This window comes from Alosa alosa, chromosome 12 (assembly GCF_017589495.1).
Source record: "Alosa alosa isolate M-15738 ecotype Scorff River chromosome 12, AALO_Geno_1.1, whole genome shotgun sequence".
In the NCBI taxonomy this organism is placed as follows: domain Eukaryota; kingdom Metazoa; phylum Chordata; class Actinopteri; order Clupeiformes; family Clupeidae; genus Alosa; species Alosa alosa.
In genome coordinates, this window is record NC_063200.1 from 26,798,300 (window position 1) to 26,819,023 (window position 20,724).

At 44.6% G+C, this 20,724-nt stretch overlaps 1 protein-coding gene across 2 annotated transcripts in view; it reads left to right on the forward strand.

Annotated features, from left to right (window-relative positions):
• Window positions 1-20,724, forward strand: part of itga1 (integrin, alpha 1) — a 47,630-nt gene that overhangs the window by 18,367 nt on the left and 8,539 nt on the right. Inside the window, exons 4-19 of one of the 2 annotated variants that reach the window (XM_048258971.1) lie at window positions 1,738-1,826; window positions 2,475-2,589; window positions 3,719-3,846; window positions 4,971-5,119; window positions 5,622-5,772; window positions 6,371-6,545; window positions 7,205-7,278; window positions 8,290-8,434; window positions 9,737-9,885; window positions 10,058-10,198; window positions 11,960-12,205; window positions 12,441-12,571; window positions 14,149-14,312; window positions 14,960-15,108; window positions 18,302-18,412; window positions 20,507-20,583. In XM_048258971.1, coding sequence (XP_048114928.1) covers window positions 1,738-1,826; window positions 2,475-2,589; window positions 3,719-3,846; window positions 4,971-5,119; window positions 5,622-5,772; window positions 6,371-6,545; window positions 7,205-7,278; window positions 8,290-8,434; window positions 9,737-9,885; window positions 10,058-10,198; window positions 11,960-12,205; window positions 12,441-12,571; window positions 14,149-14,312; window positions 14,960-15,108; window positions 18,302-18,412; window positions 20,507-20,583 — 2,194 coding nt within the window. The remainder of the gene's footprint in view (window positions 1-1,737; window positions 1,827-2,474; window positions 2,590-3,718; window positions 3,847-4,970; window positions 5,120-5,621; window positions 5,773-6,370; window positions 6,546-7,204; window positions 7,279-8,289; window positions 8,435-9,736; window positions 9,886-10,057; window positions 10,199-11,959; window positions 12,206-12,440; window positions 12,572-14,148; window positions 14,313-14,959; window positions 15,109-18,301; window positions 18,413-20,506; window positions 20,584-20,724) is intronic. The other variant, XM_048258972.1, reaches the window with a different exon arrangement.

The window sequence follows — 20,724 nt, forward strand, 5'->3', positions numbered from 1 at the left end:
CTGTGATGTAGGAGCTTGGCCTCTGTATAAAAGGGGTCTGCTGTGGACAACAATGTCTTTATTATCAACCTAAAAGCCTTATGTAGGAGCCCAACAATGTTGGCAGTCTTCTGGCATGACTGTGTCATGAGTTATGGGTGGGCTGTATGCAATCTCTTTCATGGCAGCAGCATCACAATGAGGAGAGCGAAAGAGCACACGCATGATTTAGGAGGCGCCTCGGTTCTCCATGGAAAGCTGTTGTAGAGGGCGTAGTGGTGGTGCATAGGGCAGGCACTACACACTGGAATCTGACTGAGTGAAAATACCTCTCTACCACTGTCTTGATTTTATTTTATCCACAGTGAGATGTGGTGCATTGACAATGAGTTCAGTGTAAAAGTCTTAACCAAATAACTTTCACGTTACCCCCCTCCCCCACCTCCCCAACATTCTAAATCAATTGTATGCACCATATTGCTATGTAGCATAGTAATGTTATACACCATTTCAAAGCTTTGGATCTTGGGAATCCAAAAATGACAACTTTTTTCATGTACAATCTGTATAGTGCTTTACATTCTCAGATTAATTTTTATTATGTCTCATTTAAATTTGATCCAAAATGCCCCCCTCCCCCTCCTCCGCTTTTGGTGATACCCTGACTTCTGGCTGCAGTGTAGCTGCAGCACAATAAGTAGATGCCTCATATTGGGTACTGAAATATTCACAAGAATCCATAGAAATTGAATCTTCATGTTGTATTATCCAATATTAGTTGTACAGATGTATAGTCTATCTTATACACACTCATTGAACCAACAAAGTAAATGCAAAAATAGAGACTTTTTTGTAATTATTCCATATTTTGTGTAGTCAGTCTATATCAGAACACCTGACATACAATCTAAATAGTCCACAAGAAACCTCAAAGTGTTACGTTTCATTTGAGACCAGGATTATGCTTCTACACAAAGGGGTTCATGTGCAGTAAGCATTTGATTGTCAGTATGCATTTTGGATAACAAAAAGTCCTATGGGGAGTATCCATAGGCATTTTACAAAACGCATGGGCATACCTTGGCAAATAATAGTCTAAAGCACTCATATTTTCATTCTATATTGATCAACTTTTGCACACAGCTTCACAAGACCTGGTGCTAGGGCTCAGTTGTGTTTCTAAGGGATATCAAGTGACCTAGAGGGCTGAAATGTGGTCAGTTCAGAGATGCTTGTAATCCGGCAGAAAGAAAAAACTATATTCTAGCCTCTGTAGCTCTTTGTCAGTACATCACACAGTTATCTTGACTGCTTCCTACGAAAGCTACAGGTTCTCAGCTTTCTATAGAGGTCCAGCACTTGATGGTTGACCCCAAAAGAGGTGGGAACAATGCCCTTGTAAATAGGCACAGTGCAATTTCAGGCAAAAACTTGACATTTTTACTGAGAACTATAAAGCAATTTTCTGTGAAGCCACACAGGATGCTAGAGCACAAGTGTTAAGATGCAGAAGGAGACTGATACAAGTGCACATGTGCATACACACACACACACACCACACACACACACACACACACACACACACACACACACACACACACACACACACACACTCGGTCAGACACTGTCACAGAATGACAGTAGAGAAACAAAAGGACAGCATTCATGGGAAAAATGACCAGGAGCATCTAGTCAGCCACTGCTATTTTCACAGCCCTCATTTGGCCCCTCTATTTATTTATCCGTCTCTTTCCCCAGCGGACACGACAATCCCGGACATACACGAAGTCAAGGAAAACATGACTATGGGAACGACACTGGTCTCCAATCCCAATGGTGGATTTCTGGTAGGCCAAGACTCTTTGAACAGCATGTACTAATATGTTAGCATAAAAGCAGAAGCCCTGTAAATAGATCAAGAGTTACTGCTTAAAGGCCCTTGGAATTGTTGCCGGTCATTAATGTGTAATTCTTGCATGGGGGGAAAAAAATAGGAATTGAGGATATGGGGGGAAGGCTCCGGACATGATTTGCAGTCCGGAGCCTTAAATGTGAAGTAAATCACATTTTCCAGATATTGTTTGTAATTATAGAGACCCTGCTGCCATGCAGTGTGTGTCTCTGCCGCTTTGTCTGCGGTGGGGGAGTCTCCCAGGATGTTAGTTCAGGCTGCTCTGTCGTGTGCCCTCTAACTGAAGCCTAGGATAGGAATATCAGGGCTCTGACTCGATTTTTCCCCCTGCTTATTTCCCCAGCCCAAGGCTGGGGCTGCAAGCTGATTTTCCACAAAGAGAGTTTGCAGAGGAATCTCTCAGTGAACTGGGCCCATCATTTACCCTTCTCTTTTCCTCTCTCTTTTTTGTGTGTGTGTGTGTGTGTGTGTGTGTGTGTGTGTGTGTGTGTGTGTGTGTGTGTGTGTGTGTGTGTGTGTGTGTGTGTGTGTGCTCGTGTGTCTGTGTGTATTTGTGCATGTGTGAATGCTTCTTTGAGTGTAGGCTTGCGGCCCACAGTATGGCTACATGTGTGGGAACCAGCAGTACATCTCAGGGATCTGTGCAAACGTCAGCTCCTCATTCGAGGTGCTAAACTCCATCACTCCACCGATCCAAGGTACCAAATGTCATTTATGTCTCCCTCTCCTTCTCTCTTTCTTTCTTTCTCTCTCTCTCTCTCTATCCGTCACTCACTCTCTCTGTGTCTGTTTCTCTGACTCATGCGTACACATGCGTGTGTTTTTCCCTCGTGAAACACACATGGTCGGGGCAGCCCTAAGTGTACATTAGCGCATTCCTGGGGTAAACCATGGCCAGCACGCTCTGCCCCTGTTGCCCAAGTTAGGAGAAAGTTTAGAGAGACATGTCATCTCACCCTGCACAGACGCAGTGGCTTAGAGTAAATACAGAGTATTCACGCACACACGCACGCACGCACGCACATACACACACGTACAGACACACTCACACACACACACACACATACATACATACACACATACACACACACCCATATACACATTCACATACACATACACATACACATACACACATACACATACACATACACACACACACACACATACACACACACAACAGACACACACACACACACACACACACACACACACACACACACACACACACACACACACACACACACACACACACACACGCACACACGCGCGGATGTAAAAGCTTATACATAGACAGAGTAAATACCGGGTCCGGTAAGCACACACACTTACACACACATTCCTGCTCACTCACATGGATGCTCAAGTGTGTACACATAGATATCCACACAAACAGACACATACACATAGAACACACTCATACAGACACTTGTACACACACACACACACACACACACACACACACACACACACAGACACAGACACAGAAACAGCTGCAGGTTTCTCACATTCTTTCAAAAATCTCCATCCAGCATTGAGTATTTCCTCAACCACTTCCTATTTATACTCGTATGCTGAGTGCAACACATCGACTGACTGCATCATACTGTATAATTAGTAAGACTGTTTACTGTAAGTTTACTGTAACTTACTGACTACTTAAGATGGAAAAGCAGAAGCTATTACATAAACCATCCATCACTCACCATAGCAACACAGCTTGACATCAAACTTTGCTTACATGATGGGCAAGTGCATCAACATTGGGACCATTTTGGGAAGGCAGTGTTGAGTGAAGTGCATAAACCACATGTACATGTTCCTCTGCAGGCTGTTCAAAGCCACTGGACATTGTGATTTTGCTGGATGGCTCCAACAGTATCTTCCCTTGGTCCAGTATCACTGACTTCGTGGTCAGGTTCCTGCAAAATATTGAAATTGGTCCCACAATGTCCCAGGTAGGGCATCCGATCAGAGCATTGTTGTACAAGACCACTGACATATGTGTTATATTTGATAAATAGACTATATTAACTCATAACATGCAAGCGTAGCTACACTGTTATGGCATGTATAAAAAGTGTATACATTCCACAAGAAAAACTATAAATATTCCCTGACAGCCCTGTAAATGTATGCATTCCATGTATAATTTACTGATTTTATATAGCACAACTGTGTTGAGTATACTGTATGTTTTAATACATTACTGTAGGCAATGGGAATCAGTGGAGCCATTTTTGTCATGAAAATGATAAGCTAAGTTGCTAGCTGTGTTCACATTGTTAGGCTATCCAGTTGACTGCACACCAGTCACACACACACCAGCCAAGGACTTCTTTGTCTAAATTCTCCAGTTTAGCTGAATAATGGTCTTTTATGAGCTAGTATAAGCACAACTTAAAATAGGACTGTGTATATAGTTGGTGTCCTTGGCTACTGGGGGACTGAGCGGGTAAGAGATGAGGAAATGTAAGTTTTCCTGCCTGTGGCACTGGAAAATACAGGCCCATAAACCTCAGCAGAGGATGACCACATATTCCGAGCCTGGATAAAAACTCACAAAGCTTTGCTTTTCATATTTGAAAAGAGAGCGCTAACACATTATGCCCTTGGGAGAGATGACCACAAAGAATAACAGACTTAGCTCTCTCTGTGTGTGTGTGAAGAATGGGTGGGACAGGGGTGGACGTAGGTGCATGGGTGTGTTTGTGGGTGGAGGTGTATGTGGGAAGCAGACAGAAAGGTGGTGGTGTTTTGTCTGGTACTGGTGAACTTGAATGTTTGTCAGTGTGTGTGTGTGTGTGTGTGTGTGTGTGTGTGTGTGTGTGTGTGTGTGTGTGTGTGTGTGTGTGTGTGTGTGTGTGTGAGAGAGAGTTTTATGATAATTATTACTTGCTTTTTATAGACTAAATTAGCAGGGGAGACATTTCCGTGATGTAACGTGTGGAATAAAGGGTGAATGCTTTAGTTAACCAAGCTTCATTAATGTCACACACACACACACACACACACACTCATGGATGTGCCCCAGGCCTACCCTGCTGTTTGAGTTGTTACTTACAGCCGCACGCTTCCACAGGTGGGCATAGTGTCCTATGGAGACAACGTGGGGCACGAGTTCAACCTGAGCACGTTTGACAACACCAACGACCTGTTGAAACATGCAAGACTGATCCCACAGCGGACAGGCCTGAAGACCATGACAGCACTGGGCATTGATACGGCACGGTAGGGCCCACAGACATGCCTTGTGCTTAGTCATAGAATCACTATGTGCAGTATGTTTAAATTCATTCATTTATCTTCTGTTCATGTCAGTGAAGTGATGATGTCATATACTTTGTATCCTATTTCTGTTTGTGGGGAAGGTGTGAATGTGATGGTGTGTTTCCTGTGCTAGGCAATGACTACATCTTCAATGTCTTTCAGTCTCTTTCAATCAATCTTTCAGTCTTTTCATCTCTACTGGGTTATAAAATGTTTGTCAGCATGACTTTTCAGAGACATAATATTTATGTGATTTTTCAGTTGGGTTGTAAGTTGATGACATGAACATTTTTAGCCAATTACTTCATACATTTACATTTTGTTCTGGATGCAGTAGCACAATGTTTAATATGCTATTTGTCATACAGTTTGTTATTGTGACGATTATTAGTGATTTCTGACAGTAAGGAAGGAAAGTTTAAAGCTGAGCATTGGTCTCTCCCCACCCCGGCCACACACACAGGGAAGAGGCCTTCACGGTGGAGAGGGGTGCCCGTCCTGATGCCAAGAAGGTTATGGTGATCGTCACGGATGGAGAGTCGCATGACAACTACAGACTGAAAAAGGTCATTGAAAATTGCGAGGAAGAGGGCATTGAGAAATTCTCCATCGCTGTGAGTCTCCACTTCATCACGTCCCGTCAATCCCCCTACCCACCCCACACACACACACACACACACACACACACACACACGCCCCTCCCCACTAACCAGGGACACAGATGCAAATACTCATCAGTCTATTTGTAAGGCAGCTTTTGTAGCTTGCTTGTGCCTTCCTCCTTCTTTTTGGAAATCTGCCGAAAAATGAAGGAAATAGCATCTTATGGACTTCGCAGAGCCTTGATTTAGAGTTCTCTTGTGTCCACTTGATGTCCGCTGTCAAACTGGGAGCCATAAAATGTTGCTGTAAAGCTGTCTGTATAGTTGATTTTCCAGACAGCTATATATAGTCCAGTTGTGTCAGTTGTGTTCGACATTTATTTGATTTTATTATAAGCTAAACATCGGAGTTCAAGATTCCAAAACATAAAATTGTGTTCAACATCATGAAAGACTTGTGCATTAGAAACTAGTGCAAGTATGATAGCTAATATTTTGAGAGTTCTTGTATTGTACTGCACCTATAATCTTATGTAAATTCAAGAAAATATTTAAGAAAAGTAAAAACATTTGACCATGTTAAACTATTTATTCTGTTTACTCCCTCTAGGTCCTTGGTGATTACAACAGGCAAAACAAAAGCCTTGAACAGGTCAAGACATTCATCGAGGAGATCGAATCGATCGCCAGCGAGCCCAAGGGCGACCACTTCTTCAACGTGTCTGATGAGGTGGCGCTGCTGACCATTGTGGATGCCCTCGGCAGCCGCATCTTCGCTCTGGAGGGTAAGAACCAAAGATTCTAGAGCGCTCCGCTCTAGAACCCCCAAAGAACCCCCCTCATTTTTTACTTTTCTTTTGACTGACAGCAGTACAGGCACCTCCTGGTGTGTTTCTGCTTCACGGCCTCACATTTCCTGCCGATAGCATCAGGCATGAATGAACCAACCCTCATGAATAAGGAGAAGAAAACGGCAGTTGAAATTCAGAGGAAAATCCCCTTGTTTTGCAGAGGTTGAGTGTTTATGAAGCGGTTTTTAAATGCCTTTCGAAATCACTTGTGGGAGAGCTGGGGGTGGATTTCTCAGCGGGTAGAGAGAGTCTGTTTGTTTGAAACCCCGAGAACTACAACTTGAATGTGTTAGTGGGGGTAAAAGAAAAATAGGCAAAGACGAGAGGAGCCCAGCGGGATGAGAAGGGCGAGGGCTCCTCAACCGTAGTGCCTGAATGCCCAGAGAAGGCCTGTGTTTATAGGTGCCGTCTTGAATCCATTCCATCACCGTGTCCCATGGGATTTGGTACCGTAAGTTCAGTTGTAGTGCAAGCAGATGTCTGTTGAAAAGGCTGCCAGTGATGGATGAAGTGGGCACACGTTAATGCTAAGGCTTTGTGATGACACTGAAAACAGGAAGGCAGGCAACAATGCTTTGTTTTTTGTTTTGCAGCTACGTCTGGCAAACACACGTCGTCTTTTGAAATGGAGATGTCCCAGGCAGGCTTCAGCGCCCATGCCTCGAAAGTAAGTTATTGTTTCAAGGATAAGTACAGCAAATCAATTTGAATATGCTGACGCAAGCACGTCCCCAAGCTCAAGACTACAGAGTCATCCAACAGTCATGTTACAAATGCAATTGCATTTTACTCAGCAGTGATATGGTCTGGCGAAACTGCATCCTTCTTGTCTATCTTTTTCATCAGTTATATGCCCTCTCCCCCTTCTGAGTAACATGCTGATTCACCATCACGTAAAACTCTTTTGATATTTGTGTCTTAAAATGAAACTAGAGAGAGAGAGTGTGTTCTGAACACCCTCTAAGGACATGCATTGTGTAGCCGGGCACATGATTTCCTGGACAGTTGACTCAAGCCAGTCGGTCCAATGAAAACAGCGGTGTAGTCACGAAGCATTTCCTGTGTCCCTATCTGTGGTCCGTATCTGTAAACAAAATCTTCTGGTGCTCTCCAACCCACACACCTGACTATGAGGCACTTAGATGGCGCTATCTGGAGATGCTTGCATGCCTTTGTAATGACCCTTAATGGCCTGTCGTCATCAAGCACTCAAGACTGATACGGGAACAGTTTGACTTATATGGTCACTATAAAGATGGCCAGAAGGTTCAAATTAATTTGAGGCCTGTCAAGGCACACAAATTGTTCCTATTGTTGAATTGTTTTGCTGTCATTCAGCCCTGTTTATAGAAATGGTGGCAGTACATACTGTTAATCTGGAGCTTTAATTGTTTGAATGAATAAATGAATGAATGAAGCTAGCAAAACACCCTCCTCACACTGTCACACAAACACACACACACACACACACACACACACACACACACACACACACACACACACACACATTTATTTTTGCTCTTGACCCCACTCACTGTAGCCTGATGAAATACTTCTGACCAGCACATTGTCCTGCAGCATTTCCCCTTGCCCCCCCCACCTCCCCTACAATGTGTTTACTCTTTTGCGCTGACCCGCCCCTTCCTGTCTGGTTTTCGTGCGGCTTCCTGTGTGGCAGGAGGCCTTGATGCTCGGGGCGGTGGGGGCCTTCGACTGGAACGGTACGGTGGTCATGCAGCAGGACGGGGTCACCGTGGAGCCCCACAAGGCCACCTTTCACGACCCCCTGCAGGAGAGATACGAAGGCCTGGCAGGCTACGTGGGTGAGTAGGACACTCTGGCTAGGCTGCCCCTTTCTGTACCCCTTCTGTGAACAGACAGTTAAAGAGTGAAGCAAAGTGAATGCAAAAATCTCTACAGCCATTAGCAGGGTCATAAATATGTAGCCAGATGACATTGTGTTAGGGTGAGACAGAATACTATTTCGATGGGATTGGATATCCCCATTACCTGTCCCAGATAACACACTAGATAACACACTGTAGTGTTTTAAAAATACATTTCAGTGCTATACACATAGTATTGTTATGTGACACAGGAAACTAGGTGGTCTAGAAGGCCCAACTACATGCTAGTACTACTACTACTGTGATGCTACAGTACAGTATGTGGATGATGACAGTGCTTTATTAAGACCTCACCCTACTCCTTACTGTCTTATTCGGTCACATTCAGCTGAAGTATGGTAATTACTTCACACTGACAGTAGAGTGTGTGGTGCGTTAATCCTTCTGTTGTGTTGCGCTGGCAATAGAAGTGAATATAAACACAGAGCGAGAGATTTTCCATTATGACCCATTCCATTCTTGTGAGCGAGACAGTGCCCCTCATTTGTTAATCTGAAGTGCATCACGACTCCAGTCTAAACACTGTTTGGGTTCTGGTGAGCAAAGCCATAAACACCAGACACCCAAACCAAAATGGCCACCAGCCGGACCAAAAATAGGCCCGATTTCTCACTGCCCTTTTCCTTTTAAGGGCCCTGAGGTTGCATAGCCTAGCTACTGCTGTCTGAGCCTTGAAGGGAAGCTGTTTGAGCCTTAATGGAGCTGTTTAATCTCACACTGGCAATATTTTATAGAGAAGAACACCGTAAACACAGTGAACAGCTGGAGGTGAACAGAATAGGGCTTCATGGGGCTAAATAACTGGTGACTGTTTTGTTGCCGTCTCACATACATAAGGTGTTTTACTCCCTCCAAGTTACTCCCTGTAAGTCCTTCCAACACTGACTCATTAAAACCAGCTGTGGAAGGAGATCATGCGTGTTTGGCTTGGGCTTGACTTGATCAGAGATTTTGGATAGCACTATAATTAGTATAGTTAATTGCCTATGAATGAGTATAGCCTTCAGGTTTCAGAATTACTTTTTATGAAGAAATGGCTACTGTGATTATTCATACTGTGTATGTACTGTATGTCATGCATTGGGAAAAAATTAAGTGCTGAGCCATTGTAACTAAAAGAGAGAAAGTTAAAAATGGTTGACATCCTGTCATGTAACAGTTGTTATAGTCAAAATAAACGTTTGCATCAACTGAGCCTCAATGATTCTCTGTGTCCAGGTTACGACGTTCAGTCAGCCTCCACACCAGACGGCATGCTCTACATCACCGGCGCCCCTCGATTCAACCACACAGGCCGCGTGACTATCTACCGCTTTGACGTTAAAACTAAAAACATCACCATCACGCAGACCCTGGAGGGAAAGCAGGTGGGTCTCACCCTCCACCATCCTCCATCACGTCCTGTCTCAGACATAAACACGCTAATTAAAGATTGGATATCACTTTCTCATTCAATCAGCGTGATTAGTTGCTGTCTGGGGGAGTGTTGTTATATTATAGTAGGGGCTCAGTCTGTCTTGTTTTGTTTCCTCCCCTCAGATTGGCTCCTACTTTGGCAGCGTGCTGCAGACGGTGGACGTGGACATGGACTCCTACACTGACCTGCTCCTGGTTGGGGCTCCCATGTATATGGGGTCAGAGAGGGAAGAGCAAGGTCAGGTGTATGTCTTCAAATTGAAGGTAAGTGTGTGTGTGTGTGTGTGTGTGTGTGTGTGTGTGTGTGTGTAGGTCTGGGTGTGGGTGTGTGGTGGGGGGTGTATGGATGGATGGATGTGTGTGTGTGTGTGTGTGTGTGTGTGTGTGTGTGTGTGTGTGTGTGTGTGTGTGTGTGTGTGTGTGTGTGCGCACATGTGTGTGTGTATCTGTGTGTATGTGTAGTTTGGCTGTGGCTGTGCGTGTCCATGTGTCATCTGACTTGAGTTGACTTAAAACACTCAATCAAATGATGTATCAGGTTTCTGACACAAGAAGTGACATGGTGGCATGTGTTTATTAATCTGGTGGATAAATACGTGCTTGATTGAACACTGATGAACATTGTCATGTGCTTTTGTGTCCTCTGTTTGAAGTATACAAATTGTATACATCTGTAAGAGCCAGAGCTGACACTGTGTACAGTATGGCCCGGCGCTGTGTATTTATCAGTCTGTCCTGCATATTTAGAGCACGTGTTTGCTGTAAATCCTGTGAATTTAATCTATTCCGAGTCTCCTCTGTGTGTCCAAAGGGCAAGAGGTAAAATCTAAATCTCTAGAGACATTTGTGGAGCCAGGTTTATATTATGGAGGGGAATCAGTTGAATATACACTTTTGTGTAGGTCTACCTCAAACTGATCCATGTGACTCTAGAGGGAGGCAGGACCTTTGATAACCTAATCATGTAGTAAAACTCATTGAAGATAGTGGTCCTGATAAGCCTGATCAGACAGACTGCATAGTAATGCATTTAATGTCATAGTGGACAAAACAATATGTAAGCAGTCAAGCAGTGAAATAAGGCGAAATATAAAGTGAAATATTCTGTATGTGGTGATTCATAACTAAGGACACTAAATTTAAAATTCTATCTCAGAACACTTAATATGAAATGCTATATCAAACAAAATAAAGATTGCCTGGCACTGAAAAGCAAAAAGAATTTGGTTAATTTTGGTCTAGAAATATTCTAGTAGATTCCAGTTACTCTCAGACTTCGGTCTAATGAGCATCAATCAAATTATATCAGAAGTGATCAGAACCAGCTGGAATCAGGCACAATGTGAGGGCTGACTACCTTGGAAAATCCAGAGTTCTCGCAAGAGCACAATTTGAATTGTCTCTGTGAGACACTCTGGCAATGAGTAATGATGCACTTTACTTTTGCCACTTGTATCGTGGGGAGCCAATCACATCAGTGTATCTGATATAGGCGGGCCAAAGGCGAGCTAAACCGATGCCAGTCGTGGTGTTATCCAATTGCGCCGGAGTCCGAAATCAGTAAGTAAACATTGGTCGTGTAGTCTCATCCAATTGCTTGCAGTGAGATTTTCAAATGCACGCTTGGTGCCGCCCCTCGAGTTGGGCCATTACATTATTCGTGGCCAGACCCTTAATCTTTCCAGATTACCAGAGTCTGGAATCTCCAGGCTAATGGCTGACATCATTGCACCCTTTTTGCAGCTCGGTTCTCCACGACATTATCTATATAATCTGTGATCAAATGATTTTTTAAAAAAAAAACAGCGTCTTTGTGAGACCCCTTGTGCTGTTTTTTGTTGAAATCTCTGCAATGGAAGTGTGTCCTCACCAAAACAAAAAAACTCCCAACTGCTTGCTGGACTAGTAGAACCCAAAGAATAAACTGAAAACCTCTCATCATTCCAGAGCAGGGGACTCATAGTCTGGCGCTAGTCAGGCTATTCTCCATGGCGTTGCGTCATCGCTCCTCTCTTGTCCCCTCAGGATAGTAAGTTTGAGCATGTGATGACCCTGGAGCCCGAGCCGCAGGCCTGCGCCCACAACAAGAGCGGCATCAAGAATGAACCGTGCGGCGCTCGCTTCGGCACGGCCATCGCCGCCATCCCGGACCTCAACCTGGATGGCGCGGCCGACGTGGTGATTGGCTCGCCGCTGGAGAATGACCACAAAGGGGCGGTGTACATTTACCATGGAAACAAGCAGAACACGCTCAAGCAGAAGTATGTGCAGGTAAGGTGAAAGGGAAAAGTTCAGGATGTGAGGGCATTTATGGCGGAGAGTGGGGTGGGGGGTGTGAACATGAGAAACAGAATGGTGTGGTCTGGAATGCATTGCTCATGCAGCCTCTTTTATATCCAACTGAATACTGAATTTAAAATGAACTTATTGACACTGTACTGCTTCTTTTGTTGTGTTGTGTGTGTGTGTGTGTGTGTGTGTGTGTGTGTGCGTGTGTGTGTCATAGCGCATCGCTGCTGGAGGGGATGGTGACAAAGTGAAATTTTTTGGCCAGTCCATCCACGGAATTATGGATTTGAATAACGATGGTATTATTGACGTCACTATTGGAGGTCTGGGTGGAGCATCTCTTTACTGGTGAGTGTGTGTGTGTGTGTGTGTGTGTGTGTGTCCTACTTTCATGTGTGTGTGTGTGTGTGTGTTTGTTTCTTACTTTCATGTGTGTGTGTGTGTGTGTGTGTGTGTGTGTGTGTGTGTGTGTGTGTGTGTGTGTGTGTGTGTGTGTGTGTGTCAAGAGGGTGGGGTGCTAAAGATTTGGCTGGACAGCGTGGTCTGATCTCAGCTATTTACTTGGTCTCTATGGCCTCAGCTGACACTGTACACTTGTCATGACTTTTAACAGTTCTTGGTTCAGCCAGCATTCTTAAAGCCTGTCAATCCAAACCTGACCCTAGTCACGCACTTCTCGCTCCTTCAACTCCCCACTGAGCCATTCCATCCAGACCCCTTTTTCTTGAGCTCAAATGCGTATGGCAGATCTCTATTATGTCGTCAACCTGTGGCTTTTGAGACGACCAGAATAGTTCCTAGAGCCACAAAGAACTGAGTCCTGGCTCATCCATCCCTGGCTCCAGGTTAGCATGCCGTCCTCTCCTCGCGTCCCCCTCCCTCCCTCCCCATCCCAGGAGAACACTGACCTCCTCACAGAACAGCAGAAGATGGTACTCTGTGTCCTGCCTGAATAATATGACTACAGTTTCTTTTTACAGATCCATAAAGGAGGGCAGTTGGGGACAAAGCATTGTCAATGACTAGGAATGTTATGTCGTCGCGAGTCCATTTCGCTTTGGATAAAAGTGTCTGCTAACTACCGGGCACTTTACTTTCCTTTGCCTTATGTCTAGAGTGGATTGTTGTGTAGAAAACAGAAACTAATGAGTGGAGGCTGAACAACTGCTTTTCATTCCTCTTCTTCACAACACAAACTCCCTGATCGGTCAGTGCAAGACACTACAAATCCCTCAGAACACACAATGCCATAGACACCCTCCCACACACACAGGCACACACGCCCTCCCACATACTGTACACACACACACACACACACACACACACACACACTCCTCCCACACCCACACACACACACACAGAGACCACACAAACATTCTCTGGCCCTGATACAGAATGTATTGACCTCTTCAGGCCCTCATCCAAAGGCCCTCATCCAAACCTCCAGCCAGAGACTTTGTGAGAAGCTCCCATGGCTGCCGGCGAGGCCGCGGCACTGCACACATCCCCGGGGGAGCTGGCCCTCGGTGGAGCCCCCGGCTGCACAGATCACTCCCTAATTCCAGACTCCCCACACAAGTGAACCCTCTTCACTGTGTGATTCCACAGCTGTTTGAGGGCAGCAGCGGTGCTCAGTGGAAATCAGTGACCTCCACATACCCTGGTGGTTCTCATTGCTGGACTGTCAGGGTTAAAACTAAAAAAAAAACTCTTGTTGTTTGTTTTCATGCCTTTAAAAGCAGCTTCCATGGTACTGATAATGAGCCTATGTTGAGTGTGATGGGGAGCATCAAAGGGAAAGCTGAGGTCCATCCCTTTGCCTCATTCACTGTGCTGCATCTGTGTTATTGCACTGCTCATGGAAGCATCTGTTTGTCAGACTGTTCAGACTGTCAGACTCCATTCTTTTTTACTTGTGTGTCTAGGTCTCGGGACGTCGCCGAGCTCCATGCCAATATGACCTTTGACCCAACCAAGATCAACCTTCAGCAGCCATCTTGTGAGGATCATGACAAAACTGCTTGCGTGAAGACCAAAATCTGCTTCTCCTACAAGGTCAAATCCGACAAGGGCACAAACCCAGTCACCAGTGAGTGGATTAGTAGTAATTATATTATGACTTGAGGCTCGTGACTTTTTTTTTTTTTTTTAATTCAGGCACATAATACCTAGCCGACAAACAGCTGATAAACTCTTTAACTGAAGTCACTGATACTCTGGAGCAGGATATGTGTGGGTAGATAGTATAAGCTTGAAGTAATGCACTATTTTCTATTTTTTTAACATATTAATTGAAGTCAGCTGGCTGTGGGACCATGCTGGAAGCCTGTGAATTTAGCATTGCAGATTTTCTTCAGAATGATGTCACTGACTGACTAATAATGAATGGAATATGGGAAAAGCAAAGTAAAATATTCTCCCCCTCACTTCTTAACATATTACTTAATGTGGTTGTTATAGGCAGCTGTTTGTAATTTTGATGTTGTAAAGTGGGTGACAGAACGTTACATCTATATATCATGAAGTTTCAACATCTCACAGTTTAATGCATTTCACATGCATGCGTGGTACTGTAATTTGAACCGCTGACAAGTGATGTGCATGAATGTGATGTTGTCTTTGGCCCAAGTGTGGTATGCATGACATTTAGCCCAAATGAGAATATCAGACTATTTTAGACACACAGACACACATGTATGCACATTTGTCTCGTGAGTTAAGTAACACTCCCAGCTGGTGGTGTTACAGAGGTCCGGTACGGGCTGCACCTGGATGCTCTGAGATCCACATCGCGAGTGCGGTTCATCGGCACGGACGAGAAGCGGATGCAGACCAAAGTGGAAATCACAGACTCCCTCTGCACAGAGCACACCTTCTACACGTTGGCAAGTAAATCTGTCCTCTTATAAGACAGGCAGCGGAGCTCAGATGGGAACGAAGAGGCACACAAGCCTAAACGCATTCCATTGCTATGAGAGTGATAAAATGTCTACCGTAATTTATGGTAACGCCAAGAAGATTGTACAGTGTTTTCCCTCTCGTGTGTTCTTGAATCCACAGCAAAACAGCCTTGACTTCCTTCCCCTTCCCTTGTTCCTTCTCTCCTCTTCCCTTCCCTCTGTCTCGTTGCTTGGGGGACCTCAGGAAAGAGGCCCCCCTCTAAACCATGAAGAGGGTTATCCCTGGCTGCTCATAGCTTCTTCCTGTTTGGGAAAGGGTTTGCCACTTTGCCACTTTGCCACTGTTGCCTTCTGTTTTTGTCCTTAGGGTCTTTAGGTTGTGAGCCCTTCAAAGTGCCCTGGAGACAGTATTCACAGTTAATGGCTCTATATAAATAAATAAAATTGAATTGAAGACATTTGGATCTTGTTGTTAAACGGGGTCACGATAAGAGACGGCTTGTTTTGTCCCAAGGCCATGAGAGCTGTTTGTTGCCCTCTCAGTCAAGCTAAAAAGAATCTGAGTCACACAAATGCTACCATTCTATAGGATAATGGAGCAATTATCCTATTTTATCCTGTTTTCGATCGGTGAGACGGTATCTTAAGGACACAGAGGAAATGAATAGGCTTCTGGCTCGAAAAGACTCACATGGCTAAATGCTCTCATTTGGCCTTCCCTGCTCTGCTGTGAGTGTCGGTGTTACACAGTGGCACGGCTCCAAGGTTACAGGTTCACATCCCAGCTGAGACGCCGGCGTCTTTGATTTAATATAACTGCAGTGAGGGATATGTTAGCCTTGGGAACTACTGTAGATTTAGTCTTTGCAGCCCAATGAACAAAATTGTAGAGCATTATGCTTCTATTTGAGTTTACAGTACTGGCCAAATCATTCAATGTCATTGTTAGAATGACGTACATTGTCTTTCTACAGGTCTTTGTAAAGGTCTATTGGGCATACGTTTAAAAATGTCTATGAGATTGCAAGAATATGCAGTGCAAAAGGACCCATCCTAAAAAAACCTTAAGAGATTCCCTCTGCCAGCGTGGCCTATAGGATCTGTACATAAATGGTTGTGGAGTTGTAGCCGTAGCCGTACGGAGTTTTATTTAGTGTGGAGTTTTTAACAGACATGTGCCTCCTGGTGTTTTCATTACCTACACATAGAGAGAAGTTATCTCTCAGGCTTTCATCTCTGTTTACGGTAAAGCCATTTACAAAGACAGTGATCTCTTCTTCTTCAAAGTTGTTGACCTTTAAAGACCATAGCATTGGAAACACGATAAGCATGTTTATGTTCAAAGGGTGCCTACTCCAACTAATACTCCCCCTATAGAATCTCACCTAGACTGTTTATGGAACATCATTTCATTTGTATTCTTCATTTCTTTTAGCTGCGAATGAGGCCAGATAAGTACAGCGAGGTGTTTGCTAAAGACTTGAGATGATGGATCCTCGGACAGTATAATGAGAACCAGAGTGGTGGGGATCAAAGCAACAGGAGAATGCCTGCACCCTAACAGTTCTAATTGCCCACAGCCTCTATGGCGAAGGCACAGAGAGAAGGCAGCTGGAGATATCCCCCAGTGACCTAACACTGCTCTGAGAGAACAGGATGGCTAACACATGTTTTCTATGAGAGAGGAGGGAGAGGGAGAAACATAGAAAGAAAGAGGTAGAACAAGAGACATAGAGAAAGAGATAGACAGATGAAGAGACAAAAACAGTGAGACAGAGATATGTAGAGACAAATAAAGTCAGACCAGTAAACAGTGACTTGATGATGCTGAGGTACAGTTCATGAGTAACAGTTCATGATGATCTTAAGGCGTACTCACTCTGGGCACGGTTCACTTGTACCGTACCGGATTACGGTTCTCATCTGTTCTTGGTCTGCACTCTCACTGCATACTATCAACCTGTACCCAGGCACGGTTGAGCTGTTGTGCCCAACCGTACCGAGCCCACCTCCTCAAGCGTACAGTGCCCGAGCCCACCTCCTCAAGCGTACAGTGCCCGAGCCCACCTCCTCAAGCGTACAGGGCCCGAGCCCACCTCCTCAAGCATACAGTGCCCGAGCCCACCTCCTTAAGCGTACAGTGCCCGAGCCCACCTCCTCAAGCGTACAGGGCCACGGATAAGCGTACCGTGCCCGGGTACAGTACGGAGAGATCACACTGGTCAACCGAACCGGACTTTGGGGGTCAAACATACTCGGGTACGGTAGGGATGGCATAGTGTGAGTATGCCCTTACAGAGCAAAGTTCTGACCCAAAAGTAAGAATAGTGAAAAGATTCATAGTTGGGTGAGAAGATCTAGATGACGCCACTGATGCAAATATCATCCGTGTCCCCTCAGTGTTGAATAAAACCCCTCTGTAAAACTGTGTCACTCACAGTTCTTCCTCCACTGCAAATCCTTTTTTTTCTTCTTCATATAACTTGCACAAACACTTTTCTAGTTAAAATTCCAAGCCCAAATCCTTGTCATTTCACAACGTCTGTGTCAGTTCCCGAGAACGGGAAATCCCATACTTTTATCACACACATGTGGAGACTAGTTGCTCAACTCTCCCCACTTTCGGTATTAACTAACCTTGGCATTTTGTCGCAAATTCCTGAAAATTAACAGTAATTGTCCGAATGACACAGTGGAAACCCACTGAAATCTGACTTTGTGATGCAACAACACACATGACGTGTAAGATATCATCCCACCCTAAGCATGGAATCAATGTCACTCTTTAGTCCACCATTAAAGCCTTTCCAGGCTCCTCAGAGCATAACTTAGTTATGCCGTTAAATGTCAGAGCTGAATACTGGTGGCTGTATGGTGATTAATGAGTCACGTTCTGTGCCACCAAGTTACCCCCAGTATACAGTACACGCACTGAATTTTGTAGCTTGTCCAACACACACACACACACACACACACACAAACTGAGAAGAAAGTACTTAGTGACCTTCACATCAGAATAAAAAATTGAGATTGAGAAGTGTCTTTAGAAACGATGCTGATGAAAGATGAATTATTGAATAGAGTATTGAAAGAATATTGATATTATGATATTAATATCAGTAAAATCTTAGCCCACATTAGTAGAATGCAAATTAAACATCTTCCAACTCTTCTACAGGAAAAACTGGACTTCCGAGATTCCATCATGGTTTCACTGGACTTTGGCTTAGCTGACCCAGACAACGGCCCGGTCATGGACGGAAACTTGCCCACAGCCATCAACAAGTCGGTAAGAAGACCTGACCTGCAGCCCTTGTCTAATCAGCAATGTGTTAGTGTTTACACAGAATATATGCGATGTCTTGCAACATGGAGGCTTTTGTAGTATTCTGTGACTACTGAGTGAGTATGAACTGGGAGTGGAGATACGTTGTGTGCACTGTATTACTTTTTGAATGACATACACAGGCAGTCCCATCGCACAGCTTATCTTGGCCAGAGTGTAAAAATGCTGATGAGTCTAGTAGTGTGTGTGTGTGTGTGTGTGTGTGTGTGTCAGAGAGACGTTTACAAACCCACTGCGCTTCTTCAATATTAGGTCAGCAGATGTTCACAAATCTTTTCCTCCCACATGTGCAAACATCAGCACAGAGGGATGTAATCACAGTTATGGAGGTCTATAGTGGGCCTCGAAAGGAGTCAAATGGACTGTTTGCCTTCAATTCGCAGGAGCTAAGAGAAATCCACGTTTAAGCCAGGTTGCAAATGATGTTAAATGTGTTCCACATTAACGTACACTGGTGTAGCAGCGATGGATTTCCCTTCACAGATCTCCGAGTCTTGATCTTGGCACAGCGAGTTATGCTAAATCTGTGAAGCTACCATTAAGACACGGCCAATAGATGGTGTGTGTTGTGCTTATTGTTCTAATGCCCAGACGTCACTTTTACGTCATCAACGTATTGCTTTCTCACAAATGTACTTAGAATTTATTGTGTTTGCAAACCTGGTGACTTGGTGGAGAACTGCACCAAACTACTCACAGTCAGAGCACCTACGAGATCAAGGACAGTCGCAGCTCAGTGAATAACAAGTTCACGCCACCTTCTGGTCTTGGATGGTGAGCTAAGCTTTGAAGTCCAACTGCTCAGGCCACCCAGTAGGTTGAACTGAGGATTCCCTCATTTAGTGTCATTGGGTTTACAGTGAAGCATTAATCTGTATGAATGAGTCACGACTTCTTTTTTCACGCCACATTAAGAGGCTTCTTACAAGATGAAACGCTCCCAGATCTGTCTGGTCAGCAGCACGGACACACAGTCTAGACAGCACAGCAGACCACTCAGCTGCACCACACTGAGGAAGAAGTGACTAAGAGACTGGTTTGTAGCAACGGTCTGTGTGTGTGTTTTGTGTGTATGTGTGTGTGTTCGTGTGTGTGATTGCGTACGTGTGTGTGTTCTTGCATGTGTGATTGCGTGTGTTTGTGTGTGTGATTGCATATGTCTGTGTGTGTGTGTGTGTGTGTGTGTGTGTGTGTGTGTGAAGAAACAGTAATCAGCAATTTCAGACCGAGTTTTACGGCAGCACCATGAAGCTGGGTGTCTGTTATCAGAGTCTGGAGCTCCTCAAACTGTCAGAAGACCAAGAGTAAGAACAGTAGGGTCATTCTCTGTGTGATACAGCACACATGTCTCTCTCTCTCACACACACACACACAAATGCGTGCACTCGCTCTCTCTCACACACACACACACACACACACACACACACACACACACACACACACACACACAAATGCGTGCACTCACTTGCTCTCTCACACACACACACACACACATTCATATCCGTACACATGAAATTAAATGATGTCTGATTTGTACAGACGAGCAGATGTCCTCTGTACACAGAAATGCACATACAAACACACACAGGCTCACGTACACACACACACACACACACACACACACACACACACCACTTGGATTTATCTCATGGAAGCATGGGTTTCCTGAGGCTTTTACGAACGACTGTCTGACCACTAGCCAGTCTCCCTGCTGGACTCACCCTGTTGATGTTGTCCCGTCTCCAGTGAGACCAGGGAGTTCTCAGACTAACGCCTCTGGGCTTAGAGATTTGTGAGAGTCATTTAGTGGACAGTTCAAGTTCAACAAACAGCACCATGTAGAGAAGGGAGAGAGAGAGAGACAGAGAAATGTTTGGGTCCCCCAACAGATCAGTGTCTCTCTTTCATATTCTTTTCTCATTCTCTTGTCATCGTTCATAGTTGCTGCTTCATCTGATATTTCCAGCCGTAACAGTTCGCAGGGATAAAGCCTGAATTGTATGATGACATGTTTAATCTACTCCGTCTGTCTTTCAGATCCCCCTTGTTGACTGTGGAAACAACGATGTCTGCAATGCAGACCTGCATCTCAAAGCTACACCCAGCATTAACAGGTATTCAAGCAGTCAAGGAGACAAGGAGTCCTTGTGAACTCATCACCACTAGCATGGCTTGATTAAATAGTGTTTGTGGAGTCTCTATTTTTGTCAGCCACTAAGATATATTTAAATGCTAGCATTTGAGTCTTAATCACT